Source organism: Magnolia sinica, chromosome 18 (genome assembly GCF_029962835.1).
Source record: "Magnolia sinica isolate HGM2019 chromosome 18, MsV1, whole genome shotgun sequence".
NCBI lineage: Eukaryota > Viridiplantae > Streptophyta > Magnoliopsida > Magnoliales > Magnoliaceae > Magnolia > Magnolia sinica.
Genome location: NC_080590.1, coordinates 7,672,167 through 7,697,464, shown reverse-complemented (window position 1 = coordinate 7,697,464; position 25,298 = coordinate 7,672,167). Strand labels below are relative to the sequence as shown.

At 40.1% G+C, this 25,298-nt stretch overlaps 2 protein-coding genes across 4 annotated transcripts; both read left to right on the top strand.

Moving 5' to 3' along the window:
- Nucleotides 1–373: 373 nt before the first annotated feature.
- Nucleotides 374–2,076, top strand: LOC131233746 (uncharacterized). Its single transcript, XM_058230528.1, has 5 exons — nt 374–841; nt 937–1,048; nt 1,251–1,386; nt 1,543–1,696; nt 1,963–2,076. The coding sequence occupies exons 1-5, from the start codon at nt 374–376 to the stop codon at nt 2,074–2,076; spliced, it is 984 nt and encodes a 327-aa protein (XP_058086511.1).
- Nucleotides 2,077–13,890: 11,814 nt separating this feature from the next.
- On the top strand, nt 13,891–19,731 carry LOC131232781 (probable serine/threonine-protein kinase PBL19). 3 transcript variants are annotated; one of them, XM_058229261.1, is made up of 5 exons: nt 13,894–15,241; nt 16,409–16,669; nt 17,773–17,895; nt 18,870–19,354; nt 19,440–19,731. In XM_058229261.1, coding segments are annotated over exons 1-5 (1,221 nt in total). In that variant the 5' UTR covers nt 13,894–14,890; the 3' UTR covers nt 19,441–19,731. The 3 variants fall into 3 exon arrangements, with proteins under 3 accessions (XP_058085245.1, XP_058085244.1, XP_058085243.1); XM_058229260.1 differs by having other exon boundaries at nt 18,870–19,731; XM_058229262.1 differs by lacking the exon at nt 17,773–17,895 and having other exon boundaries at nt 13,891–15,241; nt 18,870–19,731.
- Nucleotides 19,732–25,298: the final 5,567 nt, after the last annotated feature.

Below are 25,298 nucleotides of genomic sequence, written 5' to 3'. Positions count from 1 at the left end.
GGACCTTTGCTTAAATGATGACTGTTTTCTGCTAATCAACAAACTTCAGTAATTACACAGTAGAGCATCCTTTTATTTTTACCTCATGACAAAAATAATAATATGAACTCCCAGGTATTCTCCAAAATTCAAACATCTTGTTATGAAAACCTACTAATGATCACCAATCTTCATGTGTATATATATGTCTCGTCAGTAATGTATATATCAATACATAACACCAACTAATGTATATATCAACGGCATAATGCTACGATACATTTTTGAACACCGGTTTCTCATAACGACTCGTTGGTGCTGACAACATTTCATTGGGTATGCAATGAAAGGGTAAAATCAAAATATGGAGGGTCAAGGATGGACAGAAGAGGAAATGGCTGCCTTTGCAGCCACACTTGCTGCAGCGACTACTACTATTGGAGTAGGGGAATATTGCAGATATATTTTCTTTAAGTCACCCTCAAGATTTGGGGATGTTAAAAGAAAGAAGATGATAAATGCAATAATACGAGCGGGTGACAGCGAGTGCATAGCACAGCTCAGAATAAACAAGGCCATATTCTGCAACCTATGCTCGGTTCTCAGGGATAGAAATCTTCTTTCCGATGGGAAACATGTAAGCATGGAGGAACAACTTGTCATGTTTCTTCACACAATAGGGCATAATGTTAAAAACCGTGTCATTGGACATAGGTTTATAAGGTCTAGAGAAATCGTGAGCCGATATTTTAGTAAAGCGGTCGATGCAATTATCGAATTATATCGGGAGTTTGTGACACTCCTAAGTGCAGATACACTGAACGAGATCCTTTCCAATCCTAAATGGAGCACGTACTTTCAGGTACGCTCATTTGTAATCACATTAATGCAACGTATAGTCCTGTCCAAACTTTATAGTATATTTTGCTTTATCATGATATTTCAAGTTGAAATTAGGGTTGCATTGGTGCAATTGATGGGACCCATATACCCGCTCACGTGCCGGCATTGAAAAGTGCAACCTACCGTAACAGGAAAGGGTTCCTCTCTCAGAACGTAATGGGTGCATGTACATTTGACATGAAGTTCGTATATGTGCTCGCTGGATGGGAGGGATCAGCCTCTGACACACATGTTACTCAGTGCATTAATACATTCCACCGATCACTTTGCTATCCCCCAGGGTACTTCATGTGTATTTATATGATCAAATATGTTGAATACATGACTTCTGAGTACATAGATTGATAATCACTCGTAATTATTTGTAGGTAAGTATTACATAGTTGATGCTGGTTACGCCCATGCTCTTGGATTCATGGCTCCTTATTGCGGTGTATGGTATCACCTCAATGAGTACCGCATGGGCCGCGTTCTAAGCAACATGAAAGAACTATTCAACTATCGGCATGCTCAACTATGAAATGTTATATAACGAATATTTGGAGTATTGAAAGCTCGCTTTCCAATTCTCAAATCAGCTCCACCATACAACCTTAACACACAGGTGAAGATATTCATCGCATGTTGTGTGTTACACAACTTCATCTGTCTATCTGGAAGAGCTGGTTTGGTAGAAGATGAAGTCTCATCTACAGATGTAACAGAAAGTATAGACTTATCACCATGCTCAATTAATGTGACACAACGTGAGAAGGACGAATGGGCCACATTTCGAGACAATATTGCTATGAGGATGTGGAATGAATCGCTTCCTGTGAGTCGTGGTGTTTGATGTTACTAAAAGTATATTTTGTCATTTTGTAGTAGGTTATCGTATCACATGATTGTACGACGATACCTACAAGCATGTATTAGTACCTTGTTGGAAGTTTGGAAGAAGATGATCCTCAAATGACTTTTTTGTATACCACATTCTGTATCTATCTATTAAATTTTAGCTTTCTTCATTTTATTGCCTTTGCATGACTTATATGCAATGTTGTATGGTTAAACTAAATATGTCCATTATGCTATTTGTAGATAATTGAAGTTAATAGTGACGAAGAAATGTCTCCAAAAGCGTTGAACAATCAGTCAACCCCCACCAAACAACCTGGCCAGGAGCAATCTGTCACACTACGTAGGACACCATGAAAGTATAAATCAAAATCACTCGATGACAACATTGTGTCTGGTGGTGTAATGCGGTGGACGGATGAGATGGATGACTGTCTCATTGATACCTTGATGGATGTTGTGGCGAATGGCTATAAGAGTGCAAACGGTTTTAAGAAGGAGACCTATAAAACGGTCGTGGAAACTGTCAGGAGTGCCCTAAGGATATCAGTACAGGAAAAGCATGTCGGTAATTGCTTACGGACATTGAAACGATTGTATTTTGAGATTCAGGACATTCTCAATGCCAGTGGGTTTGACTGAGATGACGACAATAAGCTAGTTACTACCCCAGATGATGTCTGGGAGGATTACATATGGGTAAGTTTTTCCTCTTTTCTTTTTTTGTTCTTTTTGAACCAGTCTGTTAGTTCACCACATATTTGATTTAAAGTATATCTCCTCCATATTTCTCTGAGTAATATAGATTTTTCCTGCTTGTTGTCAATAGTCACATCCATATGCATAACACATTCGAGGGAAGGTGGTGCGAAGGTACGATGACCTCGCCTACCTATTTGGAAATGATCGTGCGCTTCCACAGGAAATATGCCTAGTACTGCGAGAAAGGGAAAGTCTCGTGATTCTGACATTACGCCAATGACATCAGTTGATCTGAACGACGATACACTCGTCTATCGAGTGACGATATTGGGGACAGTGGGCAGAACATCTAGTGGTCGTTTCACACTGGTGAGGGAGCTCATATCGCAACCCGTAGTCCAAATGTCAATGGGAACAGCTTGGTGAACACAGGCAGCACATCCAATTCTAGGAAGAGAGCCAGACAGGATCGCCCTTGCGACGTCATTGGCAAATGGATGAGTGATGTTACGGAAGCTGTCAAGTCACTAACTATAACCATACACCAAGGGAAGGATTTCGTACGTATGTCCCAGATTATGCCTGCTCTGGAGCAGATTGAAGGCCTCACGAGTCACGAGATCGTATGCGCCACGAGGATACTATGTAAAGATGAACAACAATCTGCCTCGTTCCTTTCACTCTCTGAGCATAGAAGGTTGGACTTTGTGCTAATGTTGCTTGCACTAGATCAGTCATCTGACTGATTGCACTGCCATCTACCTGACCGTTGATGGGTTTCTGGTTTATTTGGCTTGTCAGCCAAGTGGTTTTTGGACAAAACTGACTTTTCTAGTTTAGGGCTAGTTTTCGTCACTAGCCTGAAAAATGTTTAACATTTTGGATGATATTTTACTTTTTATCTTTTGTTTTTTCTGCTTATTTTAGATGTTTAAGGTGCGGCTGTATCAGCTCCACCGTTGATGCGTTATAACTTGCATTACCTGCTGATATCTAATCATGCATTATCTGCTGTTTATATCATTCATGTATTGTTTGCCATATGACTATCTTGTTCATACTGCACTTTCAATAGGAGTTGTCCAATTCATTTCTGGTCAAGTCAACGCTTTAGGTATGCTCTCGGATTCTCAGATTTGTTACATTATCACTTATCTATAGGTCCTAGTAACGTGATTACAATCATTGCAAGTTTAATTAATGGTAATAATCCATCCATTTGCAAGTTGTAATTAATGGTATTTCCAGTATCTGCAGATGGGGAAGAAAATGTATGTCGTCTTCAATGGACGTCAACCCGACATGTATTATACTTAGGAGGAATGCCGACAGCAGGTGGACGGATTTTCCATGGCCCACTTCAAAGGATACAAGTCCACGTCAGAGGCATATACTCAATGGACTGCTTTCTGCGAGTATGCGGCGTAACACAATGAACCGGCGCAGCACTATGAAGCGGTGACCGACTTCAGTAACGACTATCAGACGGGGATGCTGAACACCGAACGACCAATCATTGTCAGTTGTAGCAACCTTTCTATAGGGCGCTCCCCATAACCATCCCACTACTGTGCAAAATGGGCTAGCATCTGCACACCGGCAGATGGTGTTGAAGAAACGCCAAGGTTAATTGAGGCTCTCCTTAGGATAATCTTCGGTTGCTTGTTTTTAATCATCGCCATTCAGCTTATTGCGTGGCGCTAGTTTTTAACTTTATGTTTAATGGTTATGTTAACTACTGACTGTTATGAATTTCTGGAGGACTGTGGTTTGCTTTGAATAGGTTTTGTGGAGGTATAGGAAGTTTATAGGTTAACCTCTACGTGGTTTTTACTGACTTCTTATCTTCATAGGATTACAATATTATTTTCTTCAGTGGGGCCCAGATATCCACACGTAGAGTGGAATATGAGTTGTCCAATTTGCTACTGACATTGGGTTACTGATCCCACACCCATCCATCAGTGGTGTGAGTACGGTGATATACATCAAATTAAAAATTTTGAAGTGCCACATGTACACCTTCACTTCTATATGTTTACTTCTGAATCTTGTATCTATTTATCTATGTTTCAGCTGAATTTTGTATTCGATGATCTATTACCGTTCCAATCCGAATTTGAAAGACCCAAGTAGTGGCATTTATTAAGCCATTCAAAATGTAGGTACTAGATTCAGATCACGGAATGTCAACCTCGAGACACTCCGTATGAAATGGTGGACACAAAATGCTGATATACGCTTTGGTGCATTTTGATACATGTTATGGACCACACAATATGTCACAAAGATTATCATGTGGTTCACCACATACTGCTGATATACGCGTGATGGGTATTAAAATGATATATGTTGTGGACCACACAATGAAAACCTACAAAGATCATTACGTGGTCCACCCAAAAGTGATGTTATACGTTTCGATGCATTTCGATATATATTGTGGACCACACGATCTATCACAAACATCATCGTGCAGTCGGCAAGACAGAGATGTGGATATCAAGTTTTACCATGTTGAAACTTTGGGTCCATTGAAACCAGTCGTCCGGACGTTGACCAAACTGCTGAAAGGGGAATTACGTAGACTCAGTATTGCTGTAAAAATCAAACAACTGATTACAGTTGCTGCAGAGCTGAGATGGTGGACACCATACCAGCATCTTAGCAGTGATGTGACAACTACACTGTCTATCCAAACAGGTCCCTATTGAATTGTCATCTACTATATCCAAAACATACCAAAAAACAAGCATGGGAAAGCAACATACCAGTATTCAACCAATTATTACTAATACATGTAAAGATGTAATCCTACTGTCTTTCCACCCAACCACTAGTGTGATTGGAAAACCAAACAGGCCCAATGTAATTTACCAAAGTCGGAAGCTTCGCAACCAAGCTCCCCGTCAACGTCAACCTTGAGCTGCTGCTCTAAATACATGGGTAAATGATCATTACTCATCTACCTCGAATTATATTGGCAAATGAAAAGACAATCATCCCAAAAAAGGTTTCGTCAGCTTTTAGGCAAGGAAAGAACGGCGACAAAAAAGAGGCTCTGATGATATCATTTACAACCGTACCGACGTACCACTCATCATGGAAAAGATCCTACATCCAACCCATCGTTTGACTATTGAATGAGAATTCCCACTACTGCTGGCCGACCAGCTGGGCTGTGAGCATGGTCGGGGTAGAATGAAGGGGAAGACAGCGATGCAGCTTTTAGGCTCTAAATAAACAAGAATTAATTTATATAATGTATCTACGAAGCAAATTTCAAACATTCTCCAAAAAATATCAGGCTAAATCTATCAATACTTATGGAACATAAAAAGCACAAAATGAATTCCCTAATAGCTAAGTAGGCTTAAATGGTAGTTTGATTTCTTGGAAACGGAATTCAAATATTGAAAAAAAATAAAATAATCTCATTATTCTGAATTTTGTTTTTCTAAAATTCCCTTTTAAAGTTCCAGTGAATCTGGTTAAACAACTTCATGAATATTTGCTATACACAAACACGAATTCGAATACCCTCTCCATGGATTATCCTATACACATGTTTCAGGTCCCCCCCTTAAAGGGGTGGGGACACCGTATCATCTTGATAAAATAAATATATAAATCCAGCAAGTCAAACAGATGCTAGCATAGTTTTTATTTTATTTTTACTTGCATAACGAAATTCAAGTAGTTGTCAGGTGGAAATGGACCGTCTGGCAACATGGGTGCGTGACAAAATGTAAATTGATATGAGAATGTATAAGACGGCCCCTTTCTCTTTACGATGGGAGTGGATCCACTGCCTACGGTGGCAGTGGGCAACGCATTTCTGTGGTGCATCGCACACGTGTATGATGATCGAAACCGGGCATGTCGTGGCCTCTGCCATTGATTGGAAACTGCTAAAAATTTTCTTTGATCAGACTATCCTAACCATCTAATAGGTGGGCCTTTTATTACAGAGTCAGAACCGTCGCCAACTTGTGTCTTTTAGTCTCCATTTGTGTGCCACCTAATAAAGGGCTAAGATTGTCTAAACAGTTTGATTTTGATACTATGGACCATTCAACTACTGGGCCCATCAAATGAATACCGCATTTGCACAGTACATCCCATGCTTCTGGAAGCACTGGATCCAGTTCCATGAATACAATACATAGAAGAGACAATTACCACTATGTATCCCACCTTCTATCCAGCGTCTTTTATGAAGAATCCAAAACTTACCTTCCCAACTTAGACCTTGCACGTACGGTCACAGCATTTGAGGATGAAAATACCCCTGCTTTTCAAAGTGAATTTTCGTTTCTGTAGACCTATACCTACGGATTATAACCGTAGCCATAGGAAAAAATACCCAGGAGTATTTTCGTCCTCGAATGCTCTGTCCGTACGTGCAAGGTCTAAGTTGGGAAGGTAAGTTTTGGATTCTTCATAAAAGACGCTGGATAAAAGGTGGGATTACAGTGGTAATTTTCTCTACATAGAAATCTCTTTCTCAAATTCTTTCTTCCAGTCCTACATGCGTGTCAAGGCAGCTCATATTCACGCCACACGTGTGCCAGCGTGACACGTTGGAATGAGATCCATTCATTCATCAGAGTCATAACACTATTTAGATGCTCTCATCCAAGAATCATGTCGGTCCACTGATCAGATGAGCCACTATTTACAAAATAGATGTACGGATAGATGAAAATGCTATTTCTGACATTGTGGCCCACCTGATTAATGGAGCTGGATCTTTTTCTGGTAGAAAACATCGGACAGACTCGCCTGATGAACGGCTTGGATTTTGCATTTGTAGGCAACTCTAGCGCATGTGGTGGCGTACGTATACATGAGTCCTTGTACATACGTGTGGGCTTACAAAAGCTCAACGAACATAACTGTCCTTTCCACACATGTGGAGGCTCGCCACTCGGTCAATCTGCCGGACCCTTCTGCCTGTCCATGTGATGATGCACGCCGTTCATCTAGAATTTTCCAGTGTCGGTGGTTCGTACCTTTAAATGAAAGCAATCTGAATCGTGAGAGATTTCTTCGAAAGAAAGTAATTTAAGGGCCTGTTTGGTTTTCCACTAGGAAATTTGAAAACGGTCTTCCAAGTCACGTCATGTTGACCACATAGATATGAGTTTCCAGATGAACGGTCTGGATTATCACGTGGTGGGCGAAAATAGGCTAGCCCTGAAAATGATACTTGCGTGTTCACACCGCTTTTCCCTCGCACAATGAATCCTACGCGTTTAAGTGGAGGGTCCACGTCCAACTATTATTGATGGGACGCGGGTCTCGTCCTCTCCTGCCAGGACCGCAGGGGCTCCGTGGGGTCCACTGTGATGTATGTGTTTTATCCATGCCGTCCATCCGTTTTAATAGATCATTTTAAGTCATTAGCCCAAAAATTAGGCAGATCCAGAGCTCAATTGGGCCACATCACAAGAAGCATTGGTGATGATGACACCACCATTGAAACCTTCCCGGAGCCCACAGTGATGTTTATATGCCATCCAACGTGTTCATATGGCCACGGATACCCGGATGAAGGGAAAACGCAAATATTAGTTTGATTTTAAAAAAAAAAAACTTCCATTGGCTTAAGAAGTTTTCAACGGTAAATGTTTGATCGCCACTATTTTTGTGATCTGGCTCACTTAAGCCTTGGATCTGCTCCTTTTGGGGGCTCGTGCCTTAAAATGATCGGTTAAGATGGATGGCATATAAAGAACACGGTGGATCAGGGAGATTTCAATGGCAAGCATTTCCATACCCACTTATTCATTGGTAAGGTTTGGATACGCCCACGTAGCTTACATGATTTGGCAAAACGGATGGACGGTGTATTTCTCACCCGCATTATGGTGGGCCCCAGTTAGCTTTATGGGGTAGGAAGTTCCCATGACATGCGGTCGGAGGCGATGCCTGTTCCTTGCTAGGTTGCTCATGACGTGGGATTGACGTGGATTGACTCCATCCCCTGTTGCAAAGGTTCTTGCGGTGAGGAGCTAGTTGTCCCACCGTGATTTTTTGAGAAATGTATTCCGTACATCCGTTTTATCGGATAATGTGACCTAAAATAAGCATATCTAAAACTTAAGGGCCATTTGGCCACCTGCATTAGGTGGGATTAAGCGGGATGGAATTGAAACGTAGCATTAAATGCATGTGTAAGGTATTCTCTCTGGATTCGGTTTATCCCATGCTTTTTAATGGCATGTTTGTAAGATATAGGACTAACTTCTATCTAGTGGGATTGGAGCCAAATCCTATTTGAGAAAGATAGGATTGCAAAAATAAGGCTGGTCAATTATTAAACAGGCCATAGTATTAGCATGGTGGACATTCAATCATCAGTCGTGTGCCCCATATGAGAAAATGATTTTTGTTATTTCTGGTTCAATGTCATAACATATTGTAGAAAAACTGATGAACGTGGTAGATTTCCCATAAATATCACTGTTAAATATCACTGTGGGCCCCAGCTAGTTATCCTTCGCACGTAGATCCTGTGAAAGGGGTTGGTCTAGGAACCCACATGAAATCGGATTGCCACCCACTTTACACTTTATATCGTACTGACTTATTCACTACCCACCTTTCATACTGAGTACACTCAGTTGGGCCCACCGTCAGTGTATTGTCTTATCCACTCTGTCCATCCTTTTTTCAGATCATTTTAATGGTTGAGACAAAAAATAAGGTATATATAAATCTCAAATGGACCATACCATAGGAAATAATGATTTCCACCGTTGAAACCTTTTTATGGCATACATGTATATTTTTTTATCAAATCTGTTGATAATATCACAAAGATATTGATTAACTGAAAACACAAATATTAGATTGATACTATACTTCTGTGGCCCCCAAGAAATTATCAATGGTAGATGTTCAATTCACACTGTTTCCGGTGGTGTGGTTGATTGAGGCTTTGGAAAATTTTCAGTTTTAGGCTAACGATAAAAACTTATCTTCTAAAATGTATAAACGGAGTAGATGTAATCACATACAACACAAGGGGCCCACGGTCAAATGTCATACCCAAATGGCTTCATTCATGTGGACGTCACTCAAACACAGAGAAGAGGAAGCGGTTTACCAGACGCAAGCGGATTTCTTGGGAAAGGCTTTCGCAGGAAGTTCCTGCACTGGGATGTAAGGTGGGGTCCGCCGTTATGTATATGAGAAATCCAACCCGTCCATCCATATTTAGAGATGATTTTAGGGCATGCGACCAAAAATTATGAGTATAAAAAACTCAACTGGGCCATGCAAGATGAAACAGAGGGAAAAGAAATTCCTACCGTTGAAACCTTCCTAGGCTTTACCTTAATGTTTATATGGCATCCAAACCGTTTATAAGGTCATTTTCACTGGGAGAAGGGAAAACACCAAAAATTTTGGCCAATACAAAACTTTTGTGGCCATATTAAATATTTCAACGATGGTCACTAAATCCCCATAGTTTCCTCTCGTGTGGGCCAATTGTATTTTGGATTCAACTTATTTTGGTTCTCATGTCCTAAAATTAGCTCGAAAAACGGATGAACGGGTTGGATTTCTCACAAACAATACAGTGGACCCACCCAAAACACTTGCGCAGGAACTTCCTGCTAAAGGCTTTCGCAGGAAATCCGCGTCCAGTTTACCCGGTGTTGAAGTCGAAGCGAGTTACAGCCGTTCGTAGATGGGATTGCCAAATCCAACCTTTTGACGGATGATAGTGGGGGATACCCAAAGCTCATTATCCCGGGTTGAAAAATCGTCTCCAAACAGGACTGGATGCTGGATATGGCAAGCCAACGAATACAATCCCAGCTACTCCCACTTAATGCAGGTGGCCAAACGAGCCCTAAGTGAGCCATACATCCAAAAACAATTAGATTGTATGTCCATTGTTGAAATATTGGTGGGGCTTTAGAAAGTTTTGCATCAAAATAATATTCTTGTATTTTAGTTTATCCTAGTATGAATGACCTTGTGAACGGTTTGGATGACATATAAACATCATGATGAACCCTAGGAAGGTTTCAACTATCCAACTTTTCCCATGGGATTGCCTTGTTAAGGGTACTTTTTTAGTATAGACCCGATGTATTACTTACCTTTTTTCATTAGACCTGAAAAAACTTTAATTACTAAATTAGACTATTTTTCGTACGGACGAACTTAGAAAGATAAAAAATATTCATATTTTTTTTTTCAGCTGCTTTATCTTAACAGGTAGGGGTATTTTCGTTAAAAAATCAACCTCTGTACTCTAAAAATTAACTTTGATAAGATAAATTTTAAGCGGTGAAAAAAAAAAGACATAATGCGGACTCATCTACTATGCTTATTTTTTCCCTTTTTAAGCTTTGCATCTGTCTCCGTTTTTGCGGTTCATGGTGTAACATGAACGGGAAAAACAAATGGACCGGGTGGATTTCTCACCAACATCATGGTGGGGTCCAACTACCTTACGACCTTAGGAACTTCTTGGCCGGGGCGTCGCAATCTTATTAGGGGAATTTGAATGGGAGTTAATTGTTCTTTATCACTGTAGATACTACCTTTTACTCAGGTTTTTTTTCACCCATCTAAAACCTTTGTTACCAAAGTAGACTTCTTATGTAAGGATTAGGAATTTATGGATAAAAATACCCCTCCTTTTAACAACTTTCAACTCACTTTTGCAAAATAAATTGGGGCAATTTCATCCTAAAGTCTAACTTCGTAACGTAAAGTTTTGAGACGTTGCCAAATCACGCTGGATAAAAGGCAGCGTCTAAAGCCACAATTAGTTGGTCCATTAACTAAGATGAAGGATTGTGCTTTATTTAGACCATCCATTCAGCGGACCTCAACAGAACAGTTACGATAATCCATTTAACATAAATTTTCCATTATTTTAAACCATCCATGATGGTTTGTATTATTTGAACAGTTTAGATTCAAGTAAACATGTGATATGTGTACATATAACGTGCGCATGCGTGCGGATAGTAATACCATGCAGCGTATCGAATCGCTAGACCCTCCTTAATCATCGTTTGAAAAGACTCAGGTCCAAACAGGTTTGCAGTCCCAACACGCACTCTTTAGACATGCTAACCTAGAAAAGCGTGTGAACACGTGGTGCAGATGATGACTATCATGGGAATACGTGGTCCTACCACCTTCGAGTTCTTGCCCCGGTGCTAGACTTAACAGTTCAAGAACTGGTCAAGGGTTCGCGTACCCATAGATGGTGAAATCCCATCAAAGCGTGAGTGTGGGGGTGTGTGTTAAAAACAAAGTCAGTTCGGTTCCACGAACACCCTACCAATTCCGGGTCACCTCATGGATGGAAATTGGCAAGTTTCTTCCCTCCTGCGCTTGTCGGAGACTGGATAATTTGGTAAGGCAAGGGACCATCGACAACAGATAAATCCTGCTGAAGATCAGCTCGGCTGGTCAAGGGTTTGAGTACCCATAGGTGGTGAAGTCCCACCACAGCGTGAATGTAGGGGTGTGTTTAAAAAAGAAAAAGAAAAAGTCAGCTTGGCTCCACGATACCCTACCAGTTCCGTGTCACCTCACGGATGGAAATTGGCAAGTTTCTCCCTACTTGCGCTCACCAAAGACTTCGGTAAGGTCAATCAACCATCGAGAGAACAGATAGATATGGCGGAGGATTAGTTCCGATCTACAGCTCGGATTGATTTAGTCCTAATTAGCTTGGCTCAGGTCGTTTTTGGTCAACCAATAAAGATCGGCTCGGATTAGTTCAGCTCAGGACAACTTCGGTCCATCAGTAAAGCTCGGCTCAGATTAGCTCAGTTCGGATCATCTCTAGTCGATCGACAGAGCTCGGTTTAGATCAGTTCAGCTCAGGATCCTCGAAAATAACTGCCGTGCCCACCACTCGCATGACTATCCCCTACGTGATTCAAGAGTAATGACCCATACTCATCACTCGTGCACGAGTCTCACCCAAGGGCTAAGATCATGCCTAAAATGATGGATTGCCCTACCATATTAACAATAAGTAGACTATCGACAGAGGGAGGTACGAAAAATCTCTCGCCGTAAACCTCTCAACACATGCAACTAGACCGAGATTCCTACCCTCCGGATGTTCACTGCTCTAACCAGAATCTCATTTATCTTCTTTTTATGCATGTTGGAGGAGTGCGGTCCAGATTCTTGCATTAACAATAACCTTGAGCCATAATAAGTTTTGCCCACTCATGAGGTGGGCTGCAACGATACCAAACGAATGGACGGTTCAAAGATTCCAACTATCCACATTCAACCTACATATTTAATCCACCTAATCACCAACGGTTGTATGCTTAATTCACAGTGGGCTCCACCTTATGTACGGATCAGATGCCCCACTCATCTTTCAGGTTAGCACGTGTGCGGTTTGCTACGTATGAGTGCGTGTGGAGCGGGGGTGCGTGTTTGTGCCGCAAACCTCGACGTTAACGGGAGTGGATTAGATGTGGGCATGGTAAACACGCTAGCACGTGTTTCCCTGACCGCGGGGCCATCTTCACATATTTATTGTATATCCAAGCCGTCTATCCGTTTTTCCATATCATTTTAAAGCAACGTCCCAAATATTAAGAAGATCCCAATGTCACGTGGACCGCACCATAGGAAACTGGACTCCCACCCTTAGAAGCTTCCTAGGGTCCACCGTAATGTTTATTTTCTATCCAACCTGTTGATAAGGACGCGGATGAAGTGATAACACAAATATACGCTTGATACAAAACTTTTGTTGAGCCAAGAATTTTTTAATGGTGGGAATTCAATTCCTACTATGTGGTCCATTTAAGTATTGGATCTTCTTAAATTTTTTTAAATATGATATAAAATATATTTTAAAAACTGATGGATGGCTTGGATATATAAAAAATATATTAATGTGGGTCCCACAATTAGGGAAACACCTAGTAAAGTGTTACCCGGGTAACACCTAATCCGCTTCCGACCTTAACACTCCGAACTGCTTTCCACTGTTAGCTGGTGATATTTTATAAAGACTGACCACCTGATGAAATTCGCGCGAGTATAATTTAAATAGGTGAATCGCGGCTTGATTACGTAGTTTTCACTCTTGGGTTTAACTTAGGATTCTGTACCCCGAAATACAATATGGTCCGCTCATCATGTCGAATAAAATGTGTAGATAATGATGGTCGGCTTTTGTTTTATCCTAACCGTTCATTTTTCCAAGTGATATTGTGGAATACATAAAATGTTTATTAACATTATATTGTGTGTGTTTGTGTGTGTGTATATATATATATACATATGTCTATTACACTTTTTTATTGGTTTGGATCTCTTAAAAGAACAAAATTTTGTAACTTATGAAGCGATTCACCTATTTGATTCCTCCAAGCGCGAATCGCCATACTACTTTTATCGGGAGAAGGAGACAAGACTCAAAACGCGGGGATGAGGAAGATGATATTTTCCAGCGCGTAGAAATGAAGAAGAAAAATCTATATCGAATTCGAAGCCATTCAAGAAGCGAAAAAACCAGGAAATTCTCTCTCTCTGTCTCTCTCTCTGCATTACTACCTATTCAAATTGCAGTCGTATGCTCTTACATTTCTATTGTTCTTTCGTCCTCGTCTCTAATCTGGATTTTCACTAATTTCTAAGCTTGCTTCTCTCTCTCAATAATAGATTCTTTGCCCTTTTTAATACCTAGTATTCTATCTGGTTTTTTTGTCTGAATTTTCAGTTTTTCTCCATTTTTTATTTGATTTCCCGTCTGTTTTCTCTCTCTCACAACCTCTTTTCATCGGGTATCTTTCCTTCTCTGTTTTTCTATCGTTTTAGCCCTTTTATCTTCTGTTTTTTTTTTTTTCTTGTTCTTGGTCTGTTTTGTTCTCTTTTACTGCTTTTCTTTGCATTTGATTTTATATGGGTTTTGCTTGATTTTCCTGCTTTTTTTTTTTGCCATTTTTATTTTATTTTCCATCTGGTTTGTCTTTCTCACTATCTTTTTCCATCTAGATATCTTATTTTTTCTGTTTTCCAAGCTTTTTACCTCATGTTTCATCTGGGTTTTTCTTAATTTTCATTTTCTTTGCCATTTTAGGTCATTTTCCACCTGGATTTTACTTCTTAACCTGATTTTCTCTGTTTCTCATCTGGATTTTCTTTATTTCCCCGTTTTGACTGTTGTTGGTTTCCCATTTTTCGCCTTTCTTATTCTCCATCTGGTTTTTTCTTCTTTCCCTGTTTTTCCTCTTTTTTCTGTTTTCCTTCAGTGTTCTCTTTTAATTCCTCCCCTTTTCGTCTTCTTGCTGTGTTTTTACTTGATTATTCATTCAATTCATCCCCACCCAAATGGTGAATTCGATTGAATTTCGAGAAACTCTATGGATTTTGAGGATGGTTTGAATCAGCGGCACACCCAGACACTAAAATCACTCAGATTTTGAAAATCGTTACCGTATTTTGAAGAATGAAGTGTTTGTTCCCCTTTAAGGATAAAGCTTCAAAATCAGCTCCAGCGGCAGCAGAGCGAAGGAAATCGAATGATCCACGTGCTCAAAGGGTGACAAAATCTGCAAGTTCGATCACCAACGCCTCATCCTCACGTCGCAGTATCCCAGCTTTGTACGAGGAGAAGGCGCACAACTTGCGTGTTTTTTCATTCAGTGAGCTCACAAATGCCACTAATGATTTCCACCGGTCACTAAAGATTGGAGAAGGTGGATTTGGGAGCGTCTATAAGGGCTTCGTCAAGCCTCCTGATGGTGATGGCGAACGCATTGCAGTGGCCATTAAAAAGCTCAACAAGGAGAGTTTGCAGGTAGTGGGCCCTCTTATCTTCTTTTTTTTACTCTTGTCATCCAATATAAGAAAGTGAAATTGCCGTTAGATTTATGAGTTTGATTGAGGCAGGTCTGCTGAGTCTTATTGTGCAAGTTTAAATTTGGATTTCCGGGTAAAATCTTATGCGTCATTTCTCCTGTTTAATGCACAATTTTCACTTTTAATAATGCTTTAGGGCGCCTTTGATTGTGCCAAGATATTATGAAATTTCGTGATATTTTGCGCCAAACTAGACTGATTAGTTATGAAAATTCATGATTTTGGTGCAACCAAACGCACCCTTAACCAGGGGCCTAATGGTCATAGATTGAAATGCAACATAACACTATGATTTTAGCTTTTGAACTGCACAGATTGAATTTTTAGGAAAGAGGAGTTTAGGAACTCATCAAGGAAAGGAAAAAATAATATCTATGATATACAAAATTGCAGCTTATCTCCATAGCTAATGGTCCATTTGGGTATACCTGCAAATCATGTTTTGCCTGATGCTTCGATGGAGCCTCCAACACATTTGATGGCATTTGGGGCGTTTCTCAATGTGGAAACTGCATTAAGCATGATTCCCTTTTTCCTGCGTTTTCCACCTCCAAACTATATCGGTTGGTTTCCTTTCAGGAAGGTCCAAAAGGAAACAGATATTAGTTTGGGAGGAGCGCATCACATCTGTTGCCTTTTGAGGGAACACCCAAACAGACCCTTTCAGTACAGCCGAGGCCCCTTTCACGTCTCTCTCTTATATAATTTAATTGAAGTTCCTCTAGCTGATGGCATGCTGCATGCTAATTGTCTTTTATTTTTGAATTATTTGAGGCTACATTTGGGGTACAACTGAATTGAAATGTGAAAATCCCTTTTAATCAAGAGGAAACGGCAAAAGTCAATGGTGTTTCCTAACATTCACAATGAGAAAGTAGCCTGCAGTTATGTTCTCTTCAAGACCTACTTGAAAATAACATAGTTGCAATGTGAAGCCCAGGTTGCCAATATGAATGCTAAATAGGGAAATCACAACTTGGTCATGTCCAATTTATAGACTAAAATTACAAAGCACAATTCAATTTGATATTTCATCAACTTGCATCCTTTATTTCATTTTTTTATTTGAGTGAATATAGTTTCTTTCCCTTTTTCTTTCATTTAGGGCCATAAACAATGGGTGGCAGAAGTTCAATTTCTTGCCGTAGTAGAGCACCCTAATCTTGTAAAACTCATCGGATATTGTGCTGCGGATGGTGAAAGAGGGATCCAGAGGCTCTTGGTCTATGAGTTTATGCCTAACAAGACCTTAGAAGATCATTTATTCAGTCCGGCATTGCCTGTTCTTCCATGGAAGAGAAGACTCGAGATCGTCTTGGGTGCAGCTCAAGGATTGGCGTATCTGCACGGAGGATTGGAAGTTCAGGTCTACTTTAAAACTTCTGTCAGTTGATAGTCATCAGGAAGTTGATTTGGATGCTACTTTTAGCTACATAGTCGTCGTTATAATCAGTAATTTTGTCTTCTTTCTGCTAAACTTTAGACTAAAGAACGCAGTTTTTCAGCAGGAATGATGAGGTCCCCATGCATCCCTTCATACAAGTGGGGCCCATGGTTCGGTTATCCAGACCATTGATATGATGGGCCCCAACATGAACGGAGAATGCCTTAAAAAAAAATTCCATATTGGATGTTTCTATCTGCCTGATCTACAACCAGAGAATTTATTAGAAGGCCCTAGAAGAGGAAATAGATACAGAATCCATCTTATCTACTATTGTTATTTCAGACCATCGTTTTGTTATCTCCAAAAAAATGCATTCTAAAGTTCTTGATTGGCAGACACCTGATAATGAGATCATCTCATTTTAGTTAACAACAATTATTATTATAATTCTTGATCTGTAATACACAAGTACTGTTAAGAGAATTCATTATGTATTAGAGATACCAAGGTAAACTCATTTTAAGTGTCCGCCAAACAGGGCCTCCAAAATTTGTTTTTCCAAGGGTTGGAAACATCTAATCCAGTGGTTTTTTTTTTCAATGTCACTCATCCATCGTCAGTTCCTTCAAATCAACAGTCTGGATGCAAAACCATGTTCCCTACTTGCACAAATAGAAAATAAGAACACAAATATTCATGTTCAAACTTCTGATGCATCAGGACCATTCAATTCCTCCCACGAAAATGTCAAATTTTATTGTAATGCTAGACACTTCTTCATCAGTCACTCTATTTCTGTACCTGTGGCACGCACATTAGATCTTGACTGTTCATTTATTGGCCCTATTGAGGTGGACCTATTTTTGTCCATTCATAATCATCATGAGTCCAACATCTGGTTCCATCTGGGTGTAGGGCGAATCCCATGAACCGTGTAAAACGGTCAAGATTCCACATTTCGTGCTTTCCATTTTTTTACCTCTCGGAACTATCACGAGATCAAATGTGAGCTCCTTGTTAAGACCTCAATCACGAGTGTTTCTGTCTATGGCTGATAAGCATGATTCTTGCCCTTTGAACAGGTAATATATCGAGATTTCAAGGCATCTAACGTTCTGTTAGATGAGGAGTTTAAGCCCAAGCTGTCGGACTTTGGACTAGCTAGGGAGGGACCATCTGAGGGGCACACTCATGTGTCCACAGCGGTACGTAGATGTTTTCTTATAGGATTTTGATTTTGTTTTGTTCTGCATTTGGATGCATAATTGTATTGAATTGCAAAAGATCATTTTGATGGGAAGGAAAATGGTCAGATTTAGTTATGTTTCCCTCATATTGCAGCTAATTTCTTTCAAGTCCAGCTTGAAAATAGCATTCTTGCAATTTGAAGACTGTCCAAGGAAATTTGAATTTGGCAACCCATTCATTACACTAGTAATCGTAATTAAATTTGATCCAAACATGCCCTTAAATTGTCTTTTAAGATGTCATGTTGCAATAACAATGTACTCAAAACAATGGATTTCACTAGCCAACGAATAATTATAAGTGGCAGGCAATTCTGACGGGAGGTTTGATGGGAGGTTTACCCCTTCTGCTCCAACCATGTGGTAATCCAGACTGTTCATCTAGTGGGTCCAACTGCAATGGCTTACATTGCCAAAATTTCCACTGGAGTCATCTACTATTGTTTCTACCTCACCTTTCTATCAATGGTCATGATATCTCCTCAGCAATATTTTTGTCATCTGGCCCCCACCTGTGGTGGGACCCAGATGAATGGCTTGAATGTGATCTCTTGTCGGCAAGATTCTTCTCATGTACCCTTACCCATGGTGAGACCTAGACGAATGGGCTGGACCACCCTCCTGTGGGGCAGGTGGGGCAGTGATTTATCCACCATCAAACAATATACATTCTACAGGCTCTTCAATCATGTTTTCGAAGTAAAAAAGCTCTGTGAAATCTTCGTGAAATGGAAAAAATGGTAATTCTGTTGCATGGTTTGGAGTGTGCTTGTCATGAAAATGTTGAAGTTCAATGGTTAGCAAGAGCAGTGTAAAAAAGCTAGGAAAAGGAAATTGGCTTGCCCCATCAAGAGAATTCTCATTCTTTTATACTGTTTTCTCTCTAAACAAACAGCAAGCCATGCTAACAAGAGCTTGTCCTTGATGGTTAGGTTGTGGGCACTTATGGGTATGCGGCCCCAGACTACGTTGAGACAGGCCATCTCACAATCAAGAGCGATGTGTGGAGTTTTGGAGTGGTGCTATATGAGATCCTGACAGGTAGGAGATCGTTGGAAAGAAATCGCCCGAGAATGGAACAGAAGTTACTGGAATGGGTGAAAGAATTTCCCGTGGACAATAACAAGTTCGTCATGATCATGGACCCAAGGCTCAGGAATCACTACTCCCTCGGCGCTGCACGCATGATCGCCAAGTTGGCGGACAGGTGCCTGTCCAAGCAATCCAAGGACCGTCCAATGATGGCCGAGGTGGTGGCCACCTTGAAGCAAGCGATCCAAGCTTCAAAAACCATAGGCCCACCGGAGACGGATGCCGCACCTTCTTCCATGGCCCGCTTAGGCAATGATAAGAGGGGTGATCGTGCCAACCAACCTGAGCAATCGAGACGGCCGATAGCAGCACGCGAACGTCGTTGGTAGGCCAAGATTTATGATCATGCAGAGGGCCAAGGAGTGGTAGATTTTTGCTTACATGTGCTTTCTTTTGTTTATTTTGGACAGATTGGTTGGTTGAGAAAATGAGATGGGCTCTCTTCAGCTAAGAATATGTGAATTTCGGCATTCTTTGGACTGGTGTGCATATGCTAAAGAGACAATTCCATGCCACTTTGGTGGGTCACTTCCATCATTGATGGGCCCACTTCAAAAGACGCAGATTCATCAAGACCGTTCAATACATTGAGCTTCCACAGAGCTCACATGAAATCTCTTCTGTTGTAATGTTAAGTGTGGAAAGGGCTGTAAAGAGCAGTTTTCGAAATATCAAATTTCAGTACCTTATACTCGTTGGCTACATTTGGATCAACAGTCAAGATTGATGGGCTGCTCATCAGGTGTGTCCCACTGTAAACATTCCCTGGACTAAAATTGAACCCGGACCAATCATCAGGTGGGTTGCATATGGATGAGGAAATTCAACTCATCGGTCCCAGCTGCTTATTAGGTGTGGCACCCGGTGGACGTGTCGTGGGCCTGAAACCGTCTGGCCCACCTACACGTGCATGAGGAAAATTAAGTGGTCTTAGATCAAAAGGAGGAGAGATCGGATGTAAGGGCCGTGAATAATTTAATAATATTAATATATATATATATATATATATATATATATATATATAATCTTATCTTTATTATTATTTATTTATTTTAAATCTACCTTATCTCCTATCTTATCTAAATCTTTAACTCGTTTAATTTAAATATACCTCTAAACACTCATCACATCTCTCAAGATAAAAAGAGTTTTAGTCAAACTAAAATATTGGCAAAAAGGCTACCTGCGACAACAAAGAAAGGGAGAAAGAAAATTTTTGGAGTGCTTACATCGGGTATGTATATCGTCCTCATTCTAGTATTTTTATATATCTAATATAAATTGATTCGGTGAATGCAATGAACGGTGTGGATTGGTCACACGTTCATTGTATTGGATTATGGGTGGAGGCCCTTTAAAGGTGAAGTGAACATAAAATTATGTAATTGTAGTTGGTGCGCATCTGATTAAATTAGATTTGGTCTGTACGGATCATATGATCCCTAAGGCCAAAATATACAAAGGCCCTAATATTCAGATCAATCTAACCATCAGATGGGCCACATTAGTTAGACCTAGAAGTGTTTGATAAAGGAATCTTGAATATTTTGCGCAAGTGTTGCTATCACTTGGCATAGAAGGTCAAGATGGGCCATTAGTGAATGTGTGGTTAGATCCACACTACTCCTCAAATGCATAGAGGTAAAACATGACAAGACCTCAAGAATCTGAATGATGTGACCATCCGATGGACCACCCTGATCAAGTAATTATCATTCAATTTTAAAATCTTATGAAGGAGAAAAAAAATAAAATATAAATTTGAATTATTTAATTATTTTGGATCTGGCCACTAGGATGTTAATCAAAGGTGGGCCCCACCATGTAATACAAATAAATGAATAATAATACCGTTGATATAATTGATAGGACCCCGACATTCAAATCAACCTAATTACATTGCAGAGTCAATACTACCAAACTCAGGTGAGTGACCCAACTTGTCTCATAATTCATTAAAATTAAAATAAATCATTGTGATTGTTTGATTTATTTACTGGTTTGAATATTTTGATATGATAATTGTACGATAAATTTATATGTGAATATTTTAATTGAGACAACTATGCCAAATATGAAAAATACGCATTTACTTATCATCCTTCATTCATTGCATTGCATAATGCATGGTCGATCCTAAGGGCCCTCCCTGGAAGAAATGTCGATCCTGGTAGAGCGTTACCAGATGCGGGCTATGCCCAAGCCTACCGAAAGGTGGAAGCCTACCCAACGGGTGGATGCGGGTTGACGACCTCCAACCCAAGCAGATGGACGATCACCCCATCTGATGCATTTATACCCCATTTTACATTCATATCTTTGTACATATATTTTTGCATTATTTTAATTATTATGATTATGAACCATGCTGGGTTATATCACTAAGCCTGGCCAGCTTATATTTTTTTATTGATAGAAAAACCATACAGATGAGCTATTAGCAGATGACGTGGCGCAAGAACCGAAAGGATCTACTGTACCTGAACACGACCCACCTGAAACATGGCCATACTTATCAGAGGATAAAGTGGCTGCATTAGAAAATTTTTAATTATATGTTTTATTTTGTTAGCACAGCTTAATTAACGAATAATACATACTGGTATTTATTTTAAGACTTTAAGGAATTATTTAGCTTTATTTCTTTGGATCAATATTAGTATGGAATAAATATCATTATATTATAATGGTATAATAAATGAATAATTTTAAGGTTTATTTTATTTTAAGGACTATCAAGATTTATAAATGCTTAGTTGATTGGTGTTATGTATTATGTATGTGTGATTGAGATTATGGTGGACTTTATATTGAATGTAAATATCACATGCGATTAAACTGATTAAAGAATTAAGTTGGTATACTTTGTGTATAAGTTACGAAACAAAACTCGGGTCTGAGGGTGCACACTCTGTACCCGGATTTTAGGGCGTGACATTGGACAACCTTGATCAATGGTTAATGGACATTTGTTTCTCGAATCTGAACCGTTTATGGCACTTTGTTTTTGCCATCCGTTAGATATCCACCAATGGGCCATAGAGGGTCATCCTTTGTTGTGTTTGGGGTATTGTCTGCTGTCTTGATGTCTTCAATCTGTCATAAACATGGATCTTGATTGATCGATTGAACAGTCGTTGATCAATTGAGTTAAACCAGATTAAAAAGATTGGTCTCTGGATAATTTTGGACAAGTTTGATCAATAGGCTGGTTGGGTAGGTTGATTGAGAAAACTCCTAATTAATCAATTAACTGTCTTGACACTTTTAGCCATGTTTGAGGTGCTTGATTGGTCGAGAGTTGTTGGATCAATGTTGATCAATTGATGCATAAATTGATGGTGACTAATCAATTAATTATTTGGATACTTTTGGCCATGTTTGAGATGTTCGAGGTGCTTGATTGATCAAGAGTTGCTCGGTCAATAACTATTCATCGAGGCATAAGTTAATGGCGCACGCAATTTTGCATAATTACATTATTAGTTTTTTATCCACGTTATATCACTATATATGTGTAAGTAAGGAATTAAGATAGAATAAGGAAAGCTAAGTAGATTATAGGGCTTGTAAGGAAGAAAAAGAAAGTTTTTGTATTTGTAAGTTCATTCATCTCTTGCAAGTTGTTTTAAAGGTGAATCGGTTTTCTTATTATGTCATGATTTTTTTTCATATAATGATTTTAGATATAAAATTATACATTTCTGTACTTTGTTGCATTTATCTTTCACTTATTCAATTCCAATTCAGAATTTGCTTATGCAGTCCCAACATTGTCCCTCTATAATGGTCATTTTAGATCGTACCGAGTGTTCATCCAGCAAGCCCAGCTATGGACTGTCATTGTCAGTTCAAAAATCACAGTGATCAGGTGATCCTAACCCGCGGATCAATGGCTGGCAAACGGACCCTTAAAACAAATCTAGGCGTAATCTATGTTTAAGGGGTAGATGTATACTGACTTGACGGTTAGGATCTTTTGATCGATGTGATTTTGGGACCATTGCCTAGTGCCAGTGGGTGGATGGCTGCTACATGAACGGTGGTGATGAGAAGTGGACACTAATAACTTGTGTTGATATGAAACAGCCGGTTCTATCATATATTATAATGGGGAATGATCACATGAACAATGTGGTACCTACGATGATGTGTGAGTGCCATCCACGCGTCCATAAATGCGCTCCCAAATATTAGGCATAAATCCTGAAATCTGGACTGATTCATAGCCCAGGTGGGCCACACCAAAGGAATCGATGGGGGACATTGATGATGGGTTGCCCATCATAGAAAATTCCAGATGGAATGTCTGGGTCGACAGTGTTGTTTATGTGTCATCCAACCCAGTCATGACGTGTCCCACCAAGATGAAGGGGCACACCTGAACTCAAGCCATTCCGAAAGGTTTTAGGTGTGATTGAACAGTGCTCTCTATGGTGTGTCCCAACTGAGTTTTTTCTAGGGACGAGTCTTAGGATGAACAGTGACCATGAGAAGTCCCAGAAGATGAACAGTTGAGATTCTACATACACATCATGGGTGGGTCCCAACCCCTGTTATGATATGTTGAGATACAGCCATGACCCCTGCATGTGGACGTGAATATGAAAAGTCCGTCTAGTGGCTGGACGGAATTCAGAGATTCGTCGTACAGGTGGAACCCACCTTTCAGCAATCTAGACAGTAACTCAGAGATCCATAATGCCGTTGTGTACAACCGAAGACGGACCATGCTTCAGATTCCTCTGATTGGAAGATTCTAACCGTCCATCTTTGCACTATCTTCCGTACAATTTGGATGTTGTTGTATTTCTCTTCCCAACCATTTCTTTGTAGGCAACAAACATAGGATTGAGGTTGTCCTATATGGAGATTTTTTATTTTATTTTATTTTTATTTTTGTCCATGGTCAATCAATGGTGGGGCACAACATATCAATGGTCTGGATTAAAAGCCTTGGAAGTCGGGAGTGTATCCGTTGATTCCTCTTGCCCATAATGGGAAAGGTTGTGGCAACTCTTTCACTGTAAAGTTGGCGTACGTGCACACTGATCGACAATCCGGACCGTTTAAATCGTAGTCTCATTGAAGATAATGCATATCCCAAAACTTCAGGACCACCATCGAATGAGTTACCATAAAATGGATGGTTAAAAAGAGAACGGTAATATTTCCTTCTTTTCACTAGGCAAATTCAGACAGACCACAAGATATTTTGCTGTACCTACACGGGGGCTGGCATTTTGGACGGTCTGGATCGTCATGAATATACGCAAATGAGCCACCTCAGCTTACACGCGCTGCAAACTATCATCAATGTTCTGAGCAGTATATGACGCGGGGAGCCACGCTAAAAGAACATGAGCTACTGTGGTACACATGCGCGATATGATATATTTCCTTCAGGTGGGCCACAGTGTCCGGATCTTCTGTCCTAAAAGTCAGATCGTTCCACTCGTCAGGTGGGCCAACCTTGGACCAGAATCCTATGCAAGACTGCAATGCCGGCTTTACGCTGGGCGTACAAAAAGAAAGCTCTGTGGACTCACCATATTGTCTGTGGAACATACACCGTCCATCAGGTGCGCCCCTGGAAGATAGGCCTGGGGACAAAAATCATTCCGATCCACAACTCAGGGGTCTGCACCATAGGGAACAAATGAGTATTGAACGCCCACCATAGGATTGTTTATGGACCATCATCGTGTTTATATTTCATCAAACGTGTTCATCTGTGTGTCACACTAGGAGAAAGATAAAATGCAAAAACAACCTAATCTAACACTTAGGCAGGACACACCATACGAACTTTGAAGTTTTAGGTGTAATATTAGGTTGTGTTGTTTCTAGGTTTCTGGCTTACATTAGTTTTGCATCAGTTGGTATTTTCCATTTACAGGTCGTAATGTAATGTAAAATAAAATGTGTTGTGTTCGTCTCACCAAGATGTATGTGTTTTATCCTGATCGGTCATCCATTTTTACATATTATTTTAAGCTAGGATTAAAAAATAAGTGGATCCAAGGCTCAAGCATACTATAATGCAGGGGTTGAATACCCACAACTAAGAACTTATTGACTACCACATGAGTTTTGTATCAAGCTAACTTTTGATTTTTCCCTCTATCCAAGCTTAGGTCTATATAACCTCATGAATAGGTTGGATGGAAAATGAATATCATGGTGGGCCTTGGGAAGGTTGTATCAGTGGAGCGGGTTTCATTATCGCCGTTGCTTCCTGTGGTGTGGCCGGCTTGACCCTTGGATCT

Bases quoted from the DNA above. Each gene is read 5' to 3' on its own strand.
- LOC131233746 (XM_058230528.1), top strand. From the start codon at position 374: ATGGCTGCCTTTGCAGCCACACTTGCTGCAGCGACTACTACTATTGGA. The intron at 1,049-1,250 runs GTACATTTGACA...AATTATTTGTAG, and splicing joins TCAGAACGTAATGGGTGCAT to GTAAGTATTACATAGTTGAT. The intron at 1,697-1,962 runs GTGAGTCGTGGT...TGCTATTTGTAG, and splicing joins TGTGGAATGAATCGCTTCCT to ATAATTGAAGTTAATAGTGA.
- LOC131232781 (XM_058229260.1), top strand. From the start codon at position 14,891: ATGAAGTGTTTGTTCCCCTTTAAGGATAAAGCTTCAAAATCAGCTCCA. The intron at 15,242-16,408 runs GTAGTGGGCCCT...TCTTTCATTTAG, and splicing joins TCAACAAGGAGAGTTTGCAG to GGCCATAAACAATGGGTGGC. The intron at 17,896-18,869 runs GTACGTAGATGT...CTTGATGGTTAG, and splicing joins ACACTCATGTGTCCACAGCG to GTTGTGGGCACTTATGGGTA.